The following is a 20,055-nucleotide window of genomic DNA, read 5'->3' as shown; positions in this document are numbered from 1 at the left end:
ACCATCGCCGCGCGATGCATTGTGGTACATGCAGTCCGGTGCTCCTGCTCGCCCCCGCCGCAGGCGCCCTGGCCCGGAGGGCATTAGCTGTTCTTGGGTGTTAATAAGACAAGAAAGCGTATTCTCTACGGCTGACAGCGTTGCTCTCAAGCTGCTCTGGGTGGGTTTTTTTGTCCTAAACCTGTGGTGAGATCCTGGCTCAGAATAACAAGAATCAGCTGAACTGCAAAACTCCAGTTGTCCCCAGCCCACCCTTCTGCCAGTGTTGACCCGCCTGCCCTCAGGAGTAAGTGTCCTGCAGTGTTTGCAAAAAGAGTCACGGAGTGCAAATGAGTCATCCCGGTAACTGCGTGGGTTTGCAGGTGCCTTGTGCATTCTTTCCAGTTTAATATAAAACCCCACGTCGTAAAGACTCACACAATTAAATGAGGAAACTCATTGATTTATTCAAGGAAGTAAAACTCAATATCTGAATAAAGCTAAATTTAAAGGGAAGAAATGGGGGGGGGGTTCTCTCTCAACTCTCTCAATCTTTAATTTTTTGGCATTTCTTTGCTTGTTGGGGTTTTTGTTTGGTTAGGTTTTTTAGTAGTAAAAAACATTTGAAAGACAACTTGAAGCTAAGCTTCATATTTGCCCAGTAATTGTGTTAGAGACCACCCGTTCATTCCAGGTATTGTAGGCATAAAGCAGGGAATCGGGACAAACTCAAATAAAAGGCTTCATTGTCTTTGCTGTTGAGCTGCTCAATGGGAAAACAGGAACAGGAGACTTCAATCTTGATGTTACAGTGCAACCTACCGACTGACAGGTGGAATTTGGAGTGCAGCTCTTGGAGAGAAAATACGAGCAGCAGCCCAAGGAATCCTTCCCATCCTTGGAGCAGCGCCAGCAGAGAGAGGAGCGCGGGGGATCCCGTTAAGGAAGCGGCGCCTCCGTGCTGAGAACGCCTCGGCCGCGCGGAGCCGGGAGCCTCCCAGAGCCGGGAGCCGCGGCCAGGGCGGGACGGGAGATGTGCCTCTCTCACCTGTCTGCAGAAGCGGCGCTACACGCTTCCATTCCCGTTCCCGTTCCCGTTCCCTGCAGGTGTCCGCCAGAGGGGGCCCGGCCCCCGCGGTTCTCCAGCTCCTGAGCCGAAGGCCGTTTGGCAGCAGAGCAGCAGCTTTCCCTTATTTCTCTTTTTTGCCCGCGGCTGTTTCCCATGGTAAAGCGAACTCGATTATAAAATCCTATGTGACGACTTAGCCTATAAGGTTTTCAATTTCTATTTGAAGTGCAGGAGAGATTAAATGGGCTTTGGTTTGTGTGTCTTCTTGCCAAACTCAGTTGTTGCTCAGTAAGTTGCACATTCTCTATCCTACAAAGTTACAGCCACTCTGCTCTGGGCAGCTCCCACCTGGAGTGCTGCATCCTGGTCTGGAGTCCTCAGCACAGAAAAGACAAGGACCTGTTGGAGCACATCCAGAAGGGGGCCACAAAGATGATTAGGGAGCTGCAGCACCTTTCCTATGAGGACATGCTGAGGGAGTCAGGTCGAGTTGAGTCAAGAGATGAGAAGGCTCTGGGGAGACCTTATTGCAGCCTTTCATACTTATAGGGGGCTTATATGAGATGGGAAGAATTTTAGCAGGGCCTGTTGTGATAGGACAAGGGACAATGGTTTTACACTAATATAAGGAAAAAAGTTTTTCTGTGTGGGTGGTGAGACACAACAGGTTGCCCAGAGAGATGGTGGATGCCCCACCTCTGGAAGCATTCTAAGTCAGATTAGATGGGGCTCTGAGCAACTTGGTCTAGTTGAAGATGACTGCTTATTGCAGGGTTTTGGACTAGGTGACCTTTATGTGTCCCTTTCAACCCAAACTATTCTATGATTCAATAACCGGGGTTGTAGTCATGCAAGCGTCATCTCAACCACAGTTATTTGTTTATGTAAGAAAAATGTATTTTAAATTAAACACAGAAATAGACCTATGAGTTGTACATTTTTATGTGCTTCTGTAATGCTTTATTCCAGGCTGTTCTTCTCCTGCAGCAATAATTGACAGATCTCTGTTCTGGTTCTTACAGACTACAAAAGCATAGCGCTCAAAGGCTCTGATTTGCCTCCCAGGCAGGAACCAGGACAGTCTCAAAGCAGGTAAAAAAGGAATACGTGGGCACAAACACTCTTATTTCTTACACACACACAGGCTTCTGGTAGTGGGTCTCTCTTTAAAAATATCTGGTTTTGTATGCAGTTAAGGCAATACCTGTTTGTGTAATGAGTTATGTACATCTATGGGAATGCATATATTCCTCACTGCTAGATACCTCTGTGTTTTAAGGTTAAATCCTTACATTTTGGATTTCAAAAGTGTGTTAAGTGAGTGCTGAACTTAAGTTAGAAGTTCTGAAAATCCTCCTATTGTGGTATTTGAATCCTAAACTTTTGACTGTACTGTCCCTTGTGTCTACTAGCTGGTTACTCTTCCTTCATATAGTTCAGAGTACAAGTGTATTTATACATGGGCAATGTCCTACCTAAAGCCATGTTTCTAGGGACAAATTGCAAGACCAGTATTCTTTTATGTGGTAAATTGCTTTTGGAATATGTTTTTGCTCCTTTACAAGTATGGGTAAACATCTAAAACACTGCACATCTGTAGAGCTCCACATCAGACCAAGGGAAGGGAATCCAAAGTAATACTCAAGTTACAAAGCTGTTCAGCACTATCTGTTTAAAACAGGGACCTGTTCAACTTCATTATATAATCAGAGTTATCATGGGGTTGTTACTTTTGCACCTCCATCAAAGTCCTCAGACTCAAGGAGAAAAATTAGCATTTTTATGGTCTGAAGTTGAGCTTAAATATAGAAGTAGAGTTTAATTTTCTGACAGGCTGATGAAATGGTTACATTCTCCAAAAATATGCCAATCTAAATAGTGAGTCAAATTAAATGAAGGAATGCTTTTTATAGTCAGAAGACTTGAGCTTGTAAGAAATACAAATATTTGTTGCCTGCTGTGCATGCATTTTCCCACCATGATGTAAGAAAGCTCTAAACCTTGATGTTCACAACTTATCAGTTATCATTCTTCTGTGGGTGAAAATTAACCAGTGCTTAAAAAGCAAAACATTACAGATCCTAAACCCCTCCCCCTGCTGCTACAAAGTCATCATAATTCAAAATTTTTTTGGTTGCACCAGGAAAGCAAATTGGCTATTTCTACATGCTCTTCTTCACAAAGACATAATTTCAGCAAACTCTTTTATTATTCATTATGTTTTGCCATCTCCCAGTTTGGCACTAGCATTTAATTCTGAATACATCAAGTTAAGGCAAAGTGTTAGGTGTTTACAGTGGTGATTTCTTTCTCCACTCCAGCCATCTCTTTAGAGGGGGAGGATTTCTCTCTACAGACAAGGTACTTCACACTTAAAATGCTCTCCAAAGAGAACATTCAATGGTCTTTGCATTAGGATTTCAGGCCTCATTTTTAAAAAGTATTTTGGTAACACCTTATGGACAATTTCAATACCTGACTCAGGCCAGAACAAAGTGACAACAGCAGGTGCTTCATTCCTTCCTTCTCCCTCTGTGCTTGTTCCTGCTACTCTTAACTTTAGTTTCTTAGTTAAATCTGTTCCCTGACCTGGTCCATCTCACAGAGGAGTAGTGCAAATCTTTGAGTTGAGGTACTGTATGTCATACTGTACTATGACATCACTTGTTTGGTGTCACGTTGTGATTTCCAGGCTAACCTCTGGTGCCTATATGAACTGTGATCTTGGCTTCAAAATGTAAATAAATGTGTCTGAAGATTTTTCTGTATGTATGCTGGAATGCACATTTGGTTGGGTAATAGCATTTTCCAGAATACAGGTTAAAGTTGCTACACAGCCATGTTCTGAATTTTTTATGGGCACAGTTTTAACCACTAGAAATTCTTGAAAATCTGCTTACATACTTTCAGCTCCGCTTTTGTGTTTGGCTATGCAACACCAACAATGAGAATACTATAACAAAAAGCATACAGTCTCAGACAGAAGCATCCCATGGGCAGGAACATTTCTGCCCTTGATTCACCATGGAAATTACACCACTGTAGATGTGAGACTAAGAGGTCAAACTTTATGCTTGTTAAAGGTATCAGGCTATATATTTTTTTTTTCTGAAATTGGTGGCATCTTCACTTTTACCTGTGGCTAGCTGGACTCTTACTCTCATTCTGGTTTTCAAACCCTGTCTGTATTATACTTACCTAGCAAATGTATAACTCATCACAAATCCAGGCAGCTCCCACACTAAATCACTGTGGAATTCAACCAGCACAAAGTTCCCAGTGGAAGTAAAGTCTGCAACCTTCTCTGTCCCACAATAAGGGCCAACTGCAGGGGACATAGGGCGGCTTCCATCATGTATGAGCAAGTAGTCATAGATGCATCTGTCACTATATTCCAGCTCAAAGAATAACATTTTGAGAGATATCTGGAGAAAATACAACCAAAGCACTTTGTTTCCACGTGGCAGCCTTTTCTCTTACCCATTTATTAACAACAACAACAAATACTCTAAACTCTTTGTGTACAGACGCCATTTTTTTATTCTGTGTGTGCACCACATCCTGATCCCATATGGCAATGCAAATTAGTAGCAAATTATTTGCTTAGTTCATCAGTATTTGGATTGGAAGGATTAGCAAGGGACAAGATTGATCTTCTACGCTTCACATTCTTTCCTCTAGAGAGATAAAAACAGCACCTGTGTGATGTTTCAGTTTTCTAGTGGGAGCTCTTGCCTAGGGATTATTTTGAACAAAGCCTAGTGGTACAGGCTAGATTAATGAGTTTACTTGCATGTGTAAAGGTTTTTCTCTTGCAGAGCACCTCAGATACCAAGAATCAGCATAAATTCTTAAATGGATTTTTGCTTTCAGATTTTTACTCTGAGAATATCTGCTGAAAAAGTGACATAACGGCTCTTATTCTTCAAGAGAAACAGAAGTTTCATCAGAGAACAGTGATGAAACCCACAAATGAATTCATCTGTGCCTTACCTTGTATCCTACTGGAGAAGTGATGACCCAGAAACATGCTCGGTTTTTGGGGTATTTATTGGGGTAGTTTGGAGAGGTGATGACTCCCTTTGAATCTCTGAAAGTGGCGCCACAATTCACTGAGGAGAAAACCAGATATATTAACAAGAGTGTTTTGTCAGTAGAAATGAGCTTGCTTGCAGCCTATTGTATTATTTCTTGAAACCAAGAAAAAATGTGCTACCATGAAAGCCCACTGCTGAAGTACTTTATTTCTTCACTTAGTATTTCTATCAGCAGCTGTACTGAAGGAACTAGAAACATGTCTGATAAATAATATTTGGAGGACAGGGAAAAGCTGTATCTGAAGCTGGATCTGACTTTCCAATCAACTGTTACCATATTAGCATAGTATTCTGATGGCACTGACTGCCCTTCAGAAAAGAATCAGCTTAAGTATTCAAGATTGCATTATCAAGCTAGATCTAGTGCTTTCTAGAAATTACTCCATTGAATAAAGCAAAAAGAGTAAAAATAACACTTTTCTAAGACTTCTTCCATTTATGCTCCAAAGAAGCTTGGGTTTTCAGTGGAAATAAGGCAACTTTGGGCTACTGCCTTCTTGCTGAAAGCATGACACAGCGCAACAGAATTTGGTCTGGCAGTCAAGAATACATTTGTGTGTTTGCAAAAAAGGACACCCCTCACATGATTACAGGAAGTACAGTGCTTTGTATACAGAACTTTAAATAAAGTTTTCAATTCAGAAGGTGTAAGGTACCCAAGGTCAGTACCTCTGCTGCTGCATAAAATCCCACAAAACCTTGAATAATGTCTTGCCCAGATACTGGCTTTGCATCTCAGTGGTTGAGGTCTTTTGTTGATTCTGCAGTCTTTGTGCTCTTTGGCTGCACTGCTCCTATTAATTTCAGTCATTGTATTGTTTTTATTTAAAGACATTGTTCTGGAGATATGAAGAAGCCTAAAAGAGGCTCTCAGAAGAATGTGAGTGAGATCTCAGGATAACTAACATGACACCCATGTGACATCCCATTTTCTGTTTCCTGTGAACCTTTAGATACATCATTGCCTGGCCTTCTGCATTTCCAATTGCTGTGAAAGTGTGAAGAATGACAGTGAAAAGACCTACTCTGTAGTGTATAGTAAAAGTTTTCAGTTCTTCTGTACAAATACTGCTAATGCTGTTCTCCAAGCTTTGTAAAGGAGTGTTCATACCCCTGTTGTAGGAGGCTCTGAATCCTGTGGCTGTAATGCTCTCATCACTTGCAAACTCTACCAGCATTGTGGATCCAGATGCCACTAAGGAGGGCAGGGGACCCTTCCCACAGTACTTGTCCAGCAAGACAGGGGAGCTCTTGCTGTTCCCATTGTAAATTTTTATATAGTCAGAAGAACAGTCTGAGGAGCGTTGGAGATCAAAAGCCTCAAACTGCAGGAAGATCTGGAGAAACAAAAAAGCAAAAGTTGGGTATAATTTTATACACAGGGAAAGTCTCAAACCTTCATATTCATTTTACTATCCATGTATTACTGAAACCTTACTTTTTATGTAAAAAAACCACAGAATTTCATCTAGCTGTCCTATTACTGAGATCCCAGAGACTGATGTTTCACTACTGCTTGTCTTTGAAAAGCCATTCTATCTGAACTGGATAAAAATTGAGTGAAATAATCCCTCTAATAGTCTTAGTTCTTATGAAAATTGTTGAGACTTTCATTTACTGCATAACAAAATAAATATCTTGATGCATGAACTGACTCCCAGGGGTTACTCATGGTAATGAAATAATGCTGTGTAGCCTGGATACTGTGCTTCAAACCTTTTTCTTCCTAATAAAAATTACCTTACTTCGACGGATGCGGATCAGCCACAGACAGTTGCTGTTGTTCGGGTATGGGGATGGGTAATTGACAGAGGAGAAGGAGCCTTTGGGTTTAGGCAACACAGAGCTACAGCAATCTGAAGGGAAGAACCAAACAGCATTGAGGAGAATGAAAACTGCACAAAAATATTCCCATAAGCCCTACAAGTCTCTCCAACCATTTGCAGCAGTCAAGCTTGTATAAATTAATTATATAAATTATTTATACTGCTTAAAACTGTATTGCTGTTCCTGGTGTAAAAATTATTGAAAACCTGGAAATGAAATAAAGGTAGTTGAAGTATTGCCTGTTTCAGCTACTAATGTTTTTTTTTTTAAAGAAAATAGGGCTTCGTTCACATATATTAGTTTATTTAAAAAAGGCTTGGATCTTTCCTTAACTTCAATCACAGAACTACTTTCAATGACAGCACTACATAAATTTCTGTTAGCAACTGTGTGTATTCGTAAGTGTGTGCAAAAATCAAGTTTGAAAACAAGATTTTATCAAAGCAAAGAGAGGTAGTCACTGAGGGAAAATGGTAACAGAGAGCACTGAAGTCAACCTACAGACCTAGTGACTGGCATACAAAGTCTGATCTCATCTGTCTTTGTTTTTCCACATCTTCATTTTTTGCTTTTAATGTAACTCCACAAATTACAAAATATGAATATATGACATCTGCTCATAGGAATTTTTGACATTTTTCTCTTGTTTCCTACTTTTCCTGAGACAACCAGACTTTTTTATGTTTTTTTTTTTAGTCCTCAAGTTTTTCTCTCTTTTTTACATTTAGTGCTTTTCTTCCAAAACATACAGATCTAATTATGAAATTGCATAGTAACAGTACTGAAATGTGATTCATTCTCAGCCCCACTGTCAAGAAGAAGCATCACAAAATACTTGTCATTTATTTTTTAGGCATATAAATTGTAAAGTTGTCTCATCTGCTGTTGTGAATTTGGAGGAACCACTCTCAGCAATGATTTCTGCACCTAACAATCCAACTGAAGGAATGCTGATTCCTTCTAAATTCTAATTATTTAACTATGTTCTAACACAAGAGTAGAATGTAGTACACTAATATTTAGGTATAGGTATATTTAGGTGCTTCTTGCTGTCTTGGTGGGAACTAATTGAATAACATCTCAGAAAAGTCAAATACCATATAAATCAATTAGCCTTTGTCCTGGGAGTTAAAGCAAAACCCATGCAGTGGAGGAACATGATGTTGTACCTGTTTTGTGCATCTTGGCTGAAGAGTTCCTGTTTACAGAGAAATGTTAGGTATTCCTAGACCTTAAGATACCACAGGGATGAGTTATAAAATTGATAAGACAAGAAAGTAGATATCTATACAAAATGCCTATGTTTTTCTCCTCCAAGGGGCTCTGATCAGGCTGAATGGCACCCATGCTCACAGCCCTGAAGACATTTTGTAATTAAGAGAAATCACAAATCTGCTGGCACTACTGATGCACATGACTCTAAGCTATACTCATGGCTGAGGAGAGCTTACATGCTTTGCAACCTTCACAGCTTTCCTGAAATGAGAATTTGACAGAGGTAGCAACCATGAGTTCTCTGATGGATTTTGCTTATCTCAAAGAGCAGGGATTAGGTGAGGATAACTCAAAATGAGAGTGAATTATTGAAAGTAAATTGTCCTTTCCAGGAAGGCAGCAGTTTGGCACAGGAGCAGTTCTGTTTCCTGCTGTAGGGTGAGAGAGATGTAGTGAAGGGACTGAGGTCCACATTCCTTTGGGGGATGTCTGTCAGTACCTACAGACATCAGCTGTATTCATATGCCTTTTATCTACAGCACTTACTGCACTTGTAGAGCTTGTTGATTTTAGCTACATCCAAGTTACTCAGCCCGTCTCTCTGCCCAATAGGTATAGAGGGGTCAGGAACTGGTACAATAGTAGGTTTTCCTGGAGTGCTGGAAAAATCATACCTGTAGAAACAAGGAAATCACATTTCTAGATTAGTTTTCTTGGAAAGGGAAGTTCTCTAACTGCATTATCATTTCTTGTGTACCATGTAAACAGAATTTTAATGGAAATGGACAAGAAGCTTCTCAGAGACCTGGTAGCCTTCCCTTAAGAGGACCAGCATGGCAGATACTTGATGTTCAGCAGGTGAAAGCAAGGAAGCAGAAAAAGCTGCTCTGTCCTGAGTGAAAAGGCCATCAGTAACGTCCAGCAAAATGGACTGAATCCCACTTTCTTGGTTCCTGAGGCAGAGGAGCAGAGATAGTTCTGTTTCAGTTACTAATTGCCTATTTGCTATCTGCAATTTCCTTCTGCTTTCTTCTAGTCCAGTTTTGTTTCATGGTTTTGTTCAGAAATTATTACTTGGTTGTGGAAATAAAGAAGAAGGTACATTATACAAGCTTGTACATTATGGACTAAAATGCAGGCCTAGACAGTGTTCCCAGATTAACAGAAGGCAGCATACAACATCTCAAGAATATTAAAAATTTCCATCTTTCTTGCCTCTACACTTGAATATTGTTGTCTCTGATCAGCTGTTACTACATTTATGAAACAATTTAGACTTCAGAACTGGTTTAGATCATTGGTTCAGTAGAATTAGACTTTGGGCCAGAGCCCTGTTAAAGGCCTTTAGCAAGAGGCAAGAGTACTTTGGAAGAAAAATGTTGTCCTATATTTTGTTGCTATCCATATCAGCTCTTGTTTTCCAGGAATCCAGCTGACAAAGGAAGTATGCTCACCCTTAATTAAGTCCATGCACTCAAACGAACAGCAGAAGTCACTCCCTGCACAGAGCAACTTCTTCTTCCTAGATCTGAGCAGATGATCTGAAAGCTGTTTGCTCCTTTGAAAGGATATTTCCACCATCAACTTACGCGCCATAGTGCATCACTGAAGAGTAGTCATAGGGAAGGCCCAGATTTTTGGAATTCATTTTTCCAAAGTTCCCTTGTTCCCCTGTAAGGTAGGAAAGCAGCATTTCAGTCAGAACAATTATTACTGCTCTAATACAGGCAGTACACTGCCTGCTGTCATAATTCCGAGAGTAACATAGGATACTAATATGTGTTCTAATGAGATCTTGGACCTATCAAAACCACCAGAGACTTTTTAAATCCATGGGAACCCATTTTTGCAGTCTAGTAGGTTTTAGAATATAAAGTTAATGAAATAAGTTTTGATACAATCAATGAATACATTCTACTCTTCAAGCAAAGGTATTTCTCTGTCCATCTTCATTAGGGTATCTCCAAATACATTTCAGTGCATTATCTTGAACACTATAAGCATTCACCCTATGTCCCCAAAGCTGCATCCATACCTTGAGGGGGAAATCTGACTGACCACCTAGATGAAAAACTAGGAGCTATTCATGGATGATGTCATGCTGAGTCCTAATGCCACTAAAGAAAGGAACATATTTTCCCTGTCACTTGCCCCAGAGCCTATGCTACCAGACATGTTCTGGCTTTGTCTCTGGTCAAACCCATCAGCAGTGACTAGAGTGAAGTGATATGACTCACATGAAATAGAAAAACAAATTCTGTCAGAACAGTTGCTGAGCATCTCATCACTTTTTGTCAGCCTTAAAAAGCCAATATGAGATAAGACGTTACACTGATACATGGCTGGGGCCCAGGGACAGAGACTGGATTTCATGTCATCTAGCTTTATTTCTTCAAGTTAGGCACTAAAGCTATTCCTCAAGGCTTCCAGGACAGTCAGAGGAGAGGGAAAGAAATAGAGACACAGTTGGAGGGTGTTTCATGTGAAGAAGGCACTTATTTTTCTCACTGAAGATCATGAGTATGAATTAAGTGCTGGGTCTCTTCTCCATGGTGAAATAGGCAAACAAGCACTGTCAGAGCAGGGAGCTGAATGCAGCCAGCCTGGCATTAGGACTAAAACCCTAGCCACTGAGCACTCTTTTCCAGTTATGTACCTTCATTATTGTAACTACAAATGTGGTTTGTAAACCACAGACCATCTGGACAAGAGTTCAGAGTTGAATATTCTTGAGATCTACACAACTCAGCTGGCAGGCTTCCAACCAGAGCAAATCTCAGCCAGTAATGTCCTTCAGCATTGGTCCAGGGCTGAGGGCTAAGAGATGCATAAAGATTTGAAACCCCAACTAACAGAAAATTTGGGGATAAACATGAATTTATAGCTTTTCATAGCTCTAAAACTCAGTTAAGGCTTAAACTGTTTCTCAACAGCATTGGCTTTCCTGACTCTGTTTTAATGTCAGTCCTTCTTATCTACTATACTAACTTCAGAAAGAATTATCAGCAAGTGTGCAGCTTTTTTTGAGGTGATGAACAGAGAACACAGTTCAAATGTGGTGAAACACTGAAGCATATGGCTACTGTTTGGCACAGAATTGCTTTGCTGAATTACTTTGCTAAATAAAGAAAAAGTGACAGCATCCTAGCTGGACTGAGGTGCTGCCAGCAAACTACTACCTACCTCATCACATGCCAAAGAGATCTGGCTGTCTAGACCTGCACATGTTTGGGGACTTACCCCATCTTTTCCACTCTCAAAAGAGGAAAAAAAAAATCTACCTCTGCCAGAATGTAAGTGCAATGACTCAGAAGAGCTGAAAAGGAAACTATGGCTGAAGACTCTGAATATATTTCTTTTTCCGAAAAATGTAGGAAAAACAAGCTGAGTTTTAAGTAGCAAAGTGGACAGCAACCCATCAGGCTACTTTTTGTCAAAACAAAAATAGGATGGCTTCCAAGGTAAATTGCTGGATAAAAACAAAACCCAGAAAACATTCACAATATGAAAGTCCTGGCAGGAGAAAAATGGCTTGTGTGAGAGAGCTGAGACACTGGAAAAGGTCTTGAGGTCTAGTTCTACACCACCAAGGTCAGCAGCAGCTCTGCCATCAGCAGTGTTAACAGCAGCAAGTTGTAACATTACAGTCTTCATGAACATAACTCTTTCTCCATTTCCTTTTCCCTGCATATCTTTGCATTTTTTCCCTACAGTGCACACTCTGCATTCCAACTCCCTTGCCACACCAATCACCTCATTCTTCACCCATGGTGAATGCTCAAAACACTGATGATACACCTCATCTCCTTTGGCATAGCCTTGTCTTCTTTACCTCTTCCCCCTCATTTATCATTTCATGACACGGTGCCTGAATCACAGCTTAGTTACATCTGTATCCTTCAGGAATTACACCATCTCAACCTATGGAGCTCCCTTTGCAAAACTGCTGTAAGACTATGGGTGTTTAATGTATATAACTTCATGATTTCAACTTCTCTTTCCTAGCACATCCTTTGCTGACATTTCAAACATGGCACACCCTTGTTGTACAATGGCAAACAACTCACAGCAAAATTACACCTTAACACTGGAGCTGAAACCTCAATAAAGAACAACACAAATGGAATTTACTTAGGATATCATGGGAATAGCTGAAGAAAGATTGAAGAGCAGTGTGTTAGGAATTTGCAATAAAAACAATCAAGTTCCATCTGGAGAAAAAGATGGATATATTTTTAGCTGCGCATGATATTGTGTAGCTGAGTATCTTATTTCTTGAAGAGACTTAATAGAATTTGGTATTCAATTGTCTGTCCTCATTTACTATTATTTTCCATAATGAACTAAATAGACTATTGTATTTCTACAATTGTTATGGATTACTCAACTCTCCAAACAGCTGTCAGACAAGAGATGCCCTGCATACTTTCTTCTGGTATTTTCCTTCTGTGTACCACTTTCTCACTTTCCCTTGGATCTCTTGCCATTCTCTCTACCCTTTCCTCCTCAGAGCCTGGAGCTCTTGTGTATGATGAGCCCATGTTCCCAGCACACAGATCATGGGCACATGCCCAAATGATTCATTCTGCATTCCTTTCCATAAATAGTATCCACTTGTTTTTCCTCTACAGAATTATCACTCCTGATTGCTTCCCATGACTCCTTCTTTTCATGTGTCTATGATCCTGTCCACGAGGAGGAAATAATTGCAGTCTTTCCTCTCACATCAAGCCAGGTCCCAGAATTTTGGAAATGCTAATGGTTGCATATGTTTCCAATGCCTCCACATTGAGCCCCTGGTTCATCTACATTTTAGGATATGTGCATTTCACTCATTTGCCAAGATGCCTACTGGCTGTCTTCCCCTATTTCCATGGCTTTTCTGGGATAAAACTGTTGTGTGATTCCCCAACATGATCTTGAATGTCACACTTCACCCCTGCTCAGTTAAGGGTCCCAGTCTTGCCTCCTGGCCAAGTCTTTGCAACGTTTTGTAATCCTGATGATCCTGGTATTTTGGGGTCTGGGCTCAAGATGGCAATCAAAATAAGAATATAGAGCTACTTTCAGACTGCATCTTTCACAGTGCCATAGGTGTAGCCACAGAAATTCCCTTAGTACAAACACTGAACAAGAAATTCCATCATACTGAATGTGCTGCTGCTGCTGCAATTCAGCCAGCATTAATCATGGTTCTTATTTGCACTGTTCAGAGGAGAAATGTTCTCCTTTAACTGTAAGTATATATTTTCTCTTAAGATTTAGTGGACATACCTGCCACAATGTGTTCCCACATAATCTTGACAAACCTGTCCCGATCACTGCGTGCCTGTTCATGGATGAAACCCAGCGCGTGGTTCATTTCATGCTGAATTGCTCCTTTATCCATGCAGCCATTTTTCACCAGGCCTACTGCTTGGCGTCCTCCAATCTTTCCAAAGTAAGACCAGCAGCTAAGAATAAGCAATCAAGAACCAAAAGGATCACATTTAGCAAATAAAAATATATAGATGTGTTGATTATGTCACCAAGCTATGCAGCCACAGCAGGGGACATGCAAAGAGTCACTGGCATGAAATATCTAGACTTCTGAAAGCTGCCAAATGACATGGTGGGAGGGAAATAAAGCCTTTGTGATGAGGATGGCAAATTTCAAACCAGTCAATTGGCTATGTCAAACTAAGGCAAAGCAGTACAGAGTGTTAAGCAAAACCTGAAACAATTACACATATTTGAATTTTTATAACAATTAAGGAAAAATTCTTATTTTTAATTATACCCCATTATCTTTAAATCCACATACACATTTATTCCTGCAGCCTATTAGCTGATATAACTACCCGTATATCTAAAGAAAAATGAAAAATTGCACCTTCTCTCTAAATCTTTTCTGCTAGTGTGAAAAAAATAAAACTACTACTTAAATCCAAAACAAATCAGAAAAAACCAGAAAGGCCCTTTGAGTGCTGCCACTCTCAGGAGACAGGGAGCTTACCTCTGCCCTCGTTCAACATAAACATAGTCTGTTTCTGTAGTGCGATTTACAAATTGCACACAGGTCAGTGTGGAGATCTCTTGCAAAGCATCAGCAATCCAAGATCTCTCTGTTATTGCTAGAAAGAGAAGGGGACCAGGAGAAATCTTTCTTGGTTAATCAAAAAGCAAGGTGCTTTGATGGGGTGCATTCCTTAAAGACTTCACAGCACTCATTAGCTCTTTATCATACAAGTATAGTAAAAAAAGGGCACCGAACATTCAGAGATCTTCAAACTGACTGGACTTTTGTGGGGAAGTATAACAATTACAGCTATCTCATACACATATTATTTAGGAGACAGCTGATGGAAAGCAAAAGATTGGCATTGTTACTTCCATTAGACAGAACAGAAGAAATGAGGCAGTTTCAGATACAAATAGTTGGATTAGAGTATCCCAAATAAGCCAGCTGATTGTAGCTAAGCACCAAAACCCTGATTTGTTTATCAGAAAGAGCAAATGCCTGCCACAGCTCTCTTGGAATCACTTGAGACAGCTAAGGCTCAAGTACCAAATAAAGATCAGACTGTTTATCTACTTTAGAACATTTTGGCTTAATTTGGCTTCCTCAGGTATGAATCATCTGCAACTGATGTGTATCTCAATTTCCTAACATTTAAACTTTGGAGAGAGGCAGACAGAGGAAGTAACCCTCACCTATCCACAAAAGTACATACTGCAGTTCTGGAGGCACATGGGCAGAGAAGCAGCCTAGAGAACAGAGAGATTGAGCTTTTCTCAGTTCCTTTCCCTGAGGAACAGGAATCAGGCTCAGGCTGTATTTTATTTCCATGCCATTTTCTCTCAAGGGAAGCTCTTTGAAGAAGGGTCTGTATGGAATTCACTCCTGCAGCTTTTTGCACAGGACAGAGCTATTGACTGACTAGAGGGAATCAACAACAGAAAAATATCTCCAAGGATTTTTCCTCCATTTTTGCCTCTACAGGGGTTCTAGTGTGGTAATATTTCTATGAGAGATTTAAAAGAAAATTATAGCATTAAAAAACATGTTCCTAGTGATAATCTTGACAAAAATACATTAATAATGTAAACAAATTATGCCTCTTCTAATGTACTTGTTAAATACTGAAGTACGTCATAGCTAACAGGAGCAAGCTAATATTTGAAATTACAATTAATTACTATTGGCCCAAGTAACCACATATTTTAGTGTGATCTGTTTGGAGTCTTAGCCAAATTTCCATGGGGCTAACAGGATAGAAAAAGAGACGAGTCAATAAATTCTCACTTGTGCAAAGATTGCTTTTGGTGCGTGCCAGAGAAACATAAAGTAACAGGGAGTTAGGGACTGGAAAATCAAGGCTAATTTTAGAGCATCCATTTGCATACACTCACAGAAATCAGAAGAGATGTTAACTGGAACCTTGACCAGTCCATCTTGAGACTTGGGCCACAAACAGCTGTCACAGTTAATTGCGCTGCGTCGCCCTCTTCTCAGGAGGATGTCTCCTTCATACACAGCTATTTCACTACCTGGCAGGGGCAGAAAATGAAGAACATGCAAGGCACTGAGAAGGCAAATACATGTGCAGAAAGGGAGACAAGAGGTACACACTAACCAAGATTTTCCATCTTTGGAAATTTCTTTCACTGAAGTTCATTTCCTAATAATGTGAGGAAGGATTAGTATGTCAAGACTGGTTAGGTCTGCCTTGCTTCCTGGATATAAAAGTTTAGTATTAATTTAAGTGTCATAGTGCAGCTATGATCAAAGTTGTGACTAAATAAACTTCAGCTTAAGAAGCTTTGGGAGCTTTCAGAGGGGAATGCTAAGTGTTATAAGTCATTGTCCTCTTCATTAGAGCTTGTGGAATTAAAGAAAAATCATAACTGACCTCTGTAAAAATAGGATTAATAATACATTACTATTAAATTAATTGCTATTTTTATCATGCATATTGAATGCATGCAAGCTATTAATGTCCAGGTTAATTGTGAATTTGACATAAAACATTGTGATGTGCTTCTCAGTTCTGACTCTAAAATACTGGGAATACATTTCTCACAGACAAAAGCTATCTGTTATTAAGCAAAAAAATTACAGAAGTCTTGGGTATAGCAGACAGGAAAGTACCATATATCACATAAGATAGAAAACAAAGTGAAAAATACTCTGTTCTGCTAGAGCTACATATGGAAAAGAACATTTCATGTAGCAATTTTTCCATAATTCTTCATAATTTCTTTATCACAACAGCATAAAAAATCACAATGAATGTGACTTTAAAACACATTTGAGTTCTGTGAATTGCCTTCCACTGATGGTGGAAAAAAACCCAAAACCTTTTCAAAGAGGAAAATATACCAAATAATGACATTGAAGTATACAGATGTAGCTCCACCAAAACCTGCAGTTACTTATATAATTATTACAATCAAACTCACCTAAGTCATTCTTTCTTGTAGTTATCTGGAAAAAAATAGTACATATATTTTAGTACATGCTCATCTCCTCAGCAGAAAACTTCTGTCAAGTAGATTCACAGCAGTAAGAGTTTCTAATTAATTTTAAGATAGAGCAACTCAGCAGCAGCAATGTAAATTCTCAACATCTCAGAGCAGGGACACACCTGGACGGGTTTACTTAGTGCAAAGCTACAGAGAAATGCTAAATGAATTGGCAGAAGAAAGTACTTCATCTTCACATTTCCAAGATGAACTTCTCTGCTCTGCAGCTCAGTTCTCAAAATTGTGGTTAGTTTACTTGGGGCAAGTTTTATGGGAAAGCTGCTGCTGTTGTTAACAAGAGTAACAAAATTAGATAAAAAGAAATATTTTCACAAAACAAACAAGCTGCAGGGCCTCTCAAGAGAATTTCCAGGCTCTCATTTCTTATTTATCTTTAGAAAACAGAGGAAGTGGAGCAATAGGAAAGAAAATTCAGTAACCTTTAAGTGACTCATCTTTAATTCTAAGAAGAATCCATGAGCTGCTGCAGGTCCCCTCACTGCTGACCAAGGGACAGGATATCCGGCAGCAGTCTGTGTACTGCCAAACTCCAGCTCAAGGAACTCTTTGATCCATCCACACTGGCTACCTGTGATAGTAACTGCTTAGCTTGCTGCCAGGAGACACCCTGCTCTGCAGAGCCCATCTATCTGCCTGTCCCCTCTGTGCACAGCTCCCAGCCCAGCATTTCTGGCCAGGAGCACTGAAAATCTGTTGGAGTCAGAGATGAATCTGATTGTTGACAGAAATTGTTTTCTCAACATAGTATCTTGCAATATAATCATTGCTGACAGAAATTGTGTGTCTTTCTGGAGTCTGCAAATGCATAAAACCACCAGGTCACAGAGTTTTGGCTTCCCAGCTTCTGGAAAGACCTCTTTGATCTCCATGAATAGAAACAAGACTAGAAAAGCAGGCTCAATCCTAGAAAACTCACACTGTAAGAGTAAGGCAAAGAATTAGAATATTCATGCTAAAGCCACATGAACATCACTATAGGCAGGCAGATCCTGTTTTCTTCTCCCAGCTTCAGTCCCTGCACAAATATTGAGGAGCTGTAGAAAATCATTAAGATTTACTGCATCAGATCTTTAAGAAATAAGCAAGAAAACCTTTGACATTTTCTGCAAAGACAATATTTTGAGGAACCTATGTGGTTCATAGCAAATCAAGATGGCATGTCAAGTGCCTTTCCTAGGTAAATTTTAGCTGATATTATGTACAGATTTGCTACTAATATTTTAATTTTACCCTTCTAATAGTTTTCTTCTCAACTTTCTAAAACAGTCCACATTTCTGTGACTTCCACAATTTATCTGCATTTATCATTTCCATGTAGAAAAATAATGAGGTGCAGATAAAAAGGGCACTTTTTTCTTTGGCTGATCAGAGGATGAAGTATAGAAGTCCTCATTAGTTTGTTAATCAACCAGAGGTCCTGCAGTATAGTTCCAAACAACCTCTGTGTCTATTCAAGATCAGGCTCAAAAGAGAGGCAGAAGGAGTCACAGGAGCATATTTCTGCTGCTACACATCACAGAACGACAGAGGAGAGAGCAGAAGTTATTAAGCAATAAAAGCAAGAGAACAAGTCCAGATCACTGTGGAGAGCCTGCAGCTGGGTCACTCCAGGTGTGCAGTAAGCAGGGATGGGAGGGCCCTTTGAAGTTCTGCCATACAGTTTTGCATATTCATTCCATGGGGAAAAAAAAAAAACCAACAAACCCTCAAATCAAGAGATTTATCCCATGGTTTAATTAGTCTTCCTGACTGCCAGAAACAACTGGGTATTTTTCAAGGCTAATTTATAGACCAAAGTCTTGTATCACCTGATAACACATTATCAGGAGTTGTCTCAGATGCAAATTTCCTTTCTGATGCTACTTGTCTACATTATCTGCTTTGATATTCTACCAGAATACTCTTCAGGTCTTGGTATCATTATCTATCCAAATAATTTGACTACACAACTCTAACTTGCTTTACTTCTCCCATATGCCTTTTCTTACGTTGCATTTGACAGTTCTCATTCTTACCCACACTGTCCTTGATCTGCCACATATTTTATCACTGCTATTTGTTAGACATTTTAATAATATGTTTACCACATTTTTTGGGATGCTTATTTAGTTTCACCTTTATTCCATGACAGAGAATGGGCACTTCTTTCACCATGTAATCCAAACAGGTCTTGGCAAAACGTTAAATGACAAAGTCAGAAAAAACAAACACCTGAAGGTGTTTAAGTAGAAAAACCCTAGTTCTGTATCACTAACAGGTATCATCACAAGCATTAAGTATAGTATGTCCCGTGTTTTTTCCATAATGAGAAAGTACAAGGCATTTTCCCTGGCTAAAGCATTAGAGTGAATGAACCTATGAAGGGCTCCCTTCCTGTGAAGGGAAGCAAAATTCAGGAGGGTGAATGGCCATGTGATTGTCTAAGCAGCCAGTGGAATATCACATTAAAGCTCAGTTCCTCAGCTATTCACTCAAAGGTTATGCAGGCAATTTCTAGAGAACAAACACTTGGCATAACTCAACTGTGTGTTTACCTTTAGAAGCTTATTGCCTTTGAGGAGGAATCACAGATATCTCTACATGTTTAAAGAGGCCAACTGTCCTTACTACATTAAAAATCCTAATTTTTAAAGTAACAGTTATAGAAAGTGTTGCACTTCCTACATGACAATTCTTTTCAAGGCTGTTTTGAACAACTCTGCATTTAGGGATAAGTCAGGTTCTGTGGAGGACCATTTTAAAATGTAGCCATTAAATGAAGCTATTATACTACAGGCTGAAAAGAGTTAAACAATATAAACATACACAAAAAATCCTTTGTGTTAAAAATTATGATATTTAAGGGTTAAATGTTTACAGATATTTTGTCTTTCAGGATGCTAGGATTAGTGAAAGCATGCAATTCATGCCTCATTAACTGATTGAGAGAAGAAAATGAGCTTTCCTGCTTTTGAGTTGTCAGTCAGTTAATCAGTTTAGAATAATTAAATCATTGACCTTGATCAAGTGCAAAAGTGTTTTGGCTTTTGCAGAAAAGGTCAGAATCACAAAAATAAGATTTAAATCTGGTCCCTGGTCCTTACTTTGTCCCAGTTACCCAGCAGCAAAAGCCAACCTTCCATAGAAAAGGTTTTGAGCAAAGCATTCACTTGATACAAAAACCTTTGAATGCTAGTTTTATTATAATCAATCAATTGAGGTGTATGTTACAGCATTTTATTCCACTGCATATATTGACATATTTCCACATTTTGGGTATGTTTTAATTTAAAAGAAATATTTATTCTTTAAAAGAAAAAAATCACTATTGTCAATACTGAACTATGTTGAAATCAGTTTAAA

At 39.5% G+C, this 20,055-nt stretch overlaps 1 protein-coding gene and 1 long non-coding RNA gene across 2 annotated transcripts; one reads left to right on the top strand and one right to left on the bottom strand.

Moving 5' to 3' along the window:
• Window positions 1-49: 49 nt before the first annotated feature.
• Window positions 50-2,127, top strand: LOC127059672 (uncharacterized). The gene is made up of 3 exons (XR_007777689.1): window positions 50-286; window positions 792-1,204; window positions 2,071-2,127. It is a non-coding gene; the product is annotated as an uncharacterized LOC127059672 (long non-coding RNA).
• Window positions 2,128-4,242: 2,115 nt separating this feature from the next.
• Window positions 4,243-16,928, bottom strand: LOC103826989 (embryonic protein UVS.2-like). The gene is made up of 11 exons (XM_018907682.3): window positions 16,815-16,928; window positions 16,630-16,654; window positions 15,580-15,717; window positions 14,183-14,300; window positions 13,462-13,640; window positions 9,777-9,858; window positions 8,734-8,861; window positions 6,886-7,001; window positions 6,257-6,482; window positions 5,042-5,160; window positions 4,243-4,473 (listed from the first exon to the last, which is right to left on the bottom strand). The coding sequence occupies exons 1-11, from the start codon at window positions 16,881-16,883 to the stop codon at window positions 4,243-4,245; spliced, it is 1,431 nt and encodes a 476-aa protein (XP_018763227.1). The 5' UTR covers window positions 16,884-16,928.
• Between the last annotated feature and the right edge of the window lie 3,127 nt (window positions 16,929-20,055).

This window comes from Serinus canaria, chromosome 5 (genome assembly GCF_022539315.1).
Source record: "Serinus canaria isolate serCan28SL12 chromosome 5, serCan2020, whole genome shotgun sequence".
NCBI classification, from domain to species: domain Eukaryota; kingdom Metazoa; phylum Chordata; class Aves; order Passeriformes; family Fringillidae; genus Serinus; species Serinus canaria.
Note: the sequence above shows the minus strand (reverse complement) of the source record. Positions and strands in the feature narration are given on the sequence as shown.

What these genes read in the sequence shown, in the direction of transcription:
- LOC103826989 (XM_018907682.3), bottom strand. Translation starts at nt 16,883, where the DNA reads ATGAAGTACTTTCTTCTGCCAATTCATTTAGCATTTCTCTGTAGCTTT. An exon ending in CAACAAGCTCTACAAGTGCA is followed by an intron (nt 7,002 to 8,733) that starts GTAAGTGCTGTA and finishes TCTTCCCTTCAG; the next exon opens with ATTGCTGTAGCTCTGTGTTG. An exon ending in CTTCTCCAGTAGGATACAAG is followed by an intron (nt 4,474 to 5,041) that starts GTAAGGCACAGA and finishes TATTTTCTCCAG; the next exon opens with ATATCTCTCAAAATGTTATT.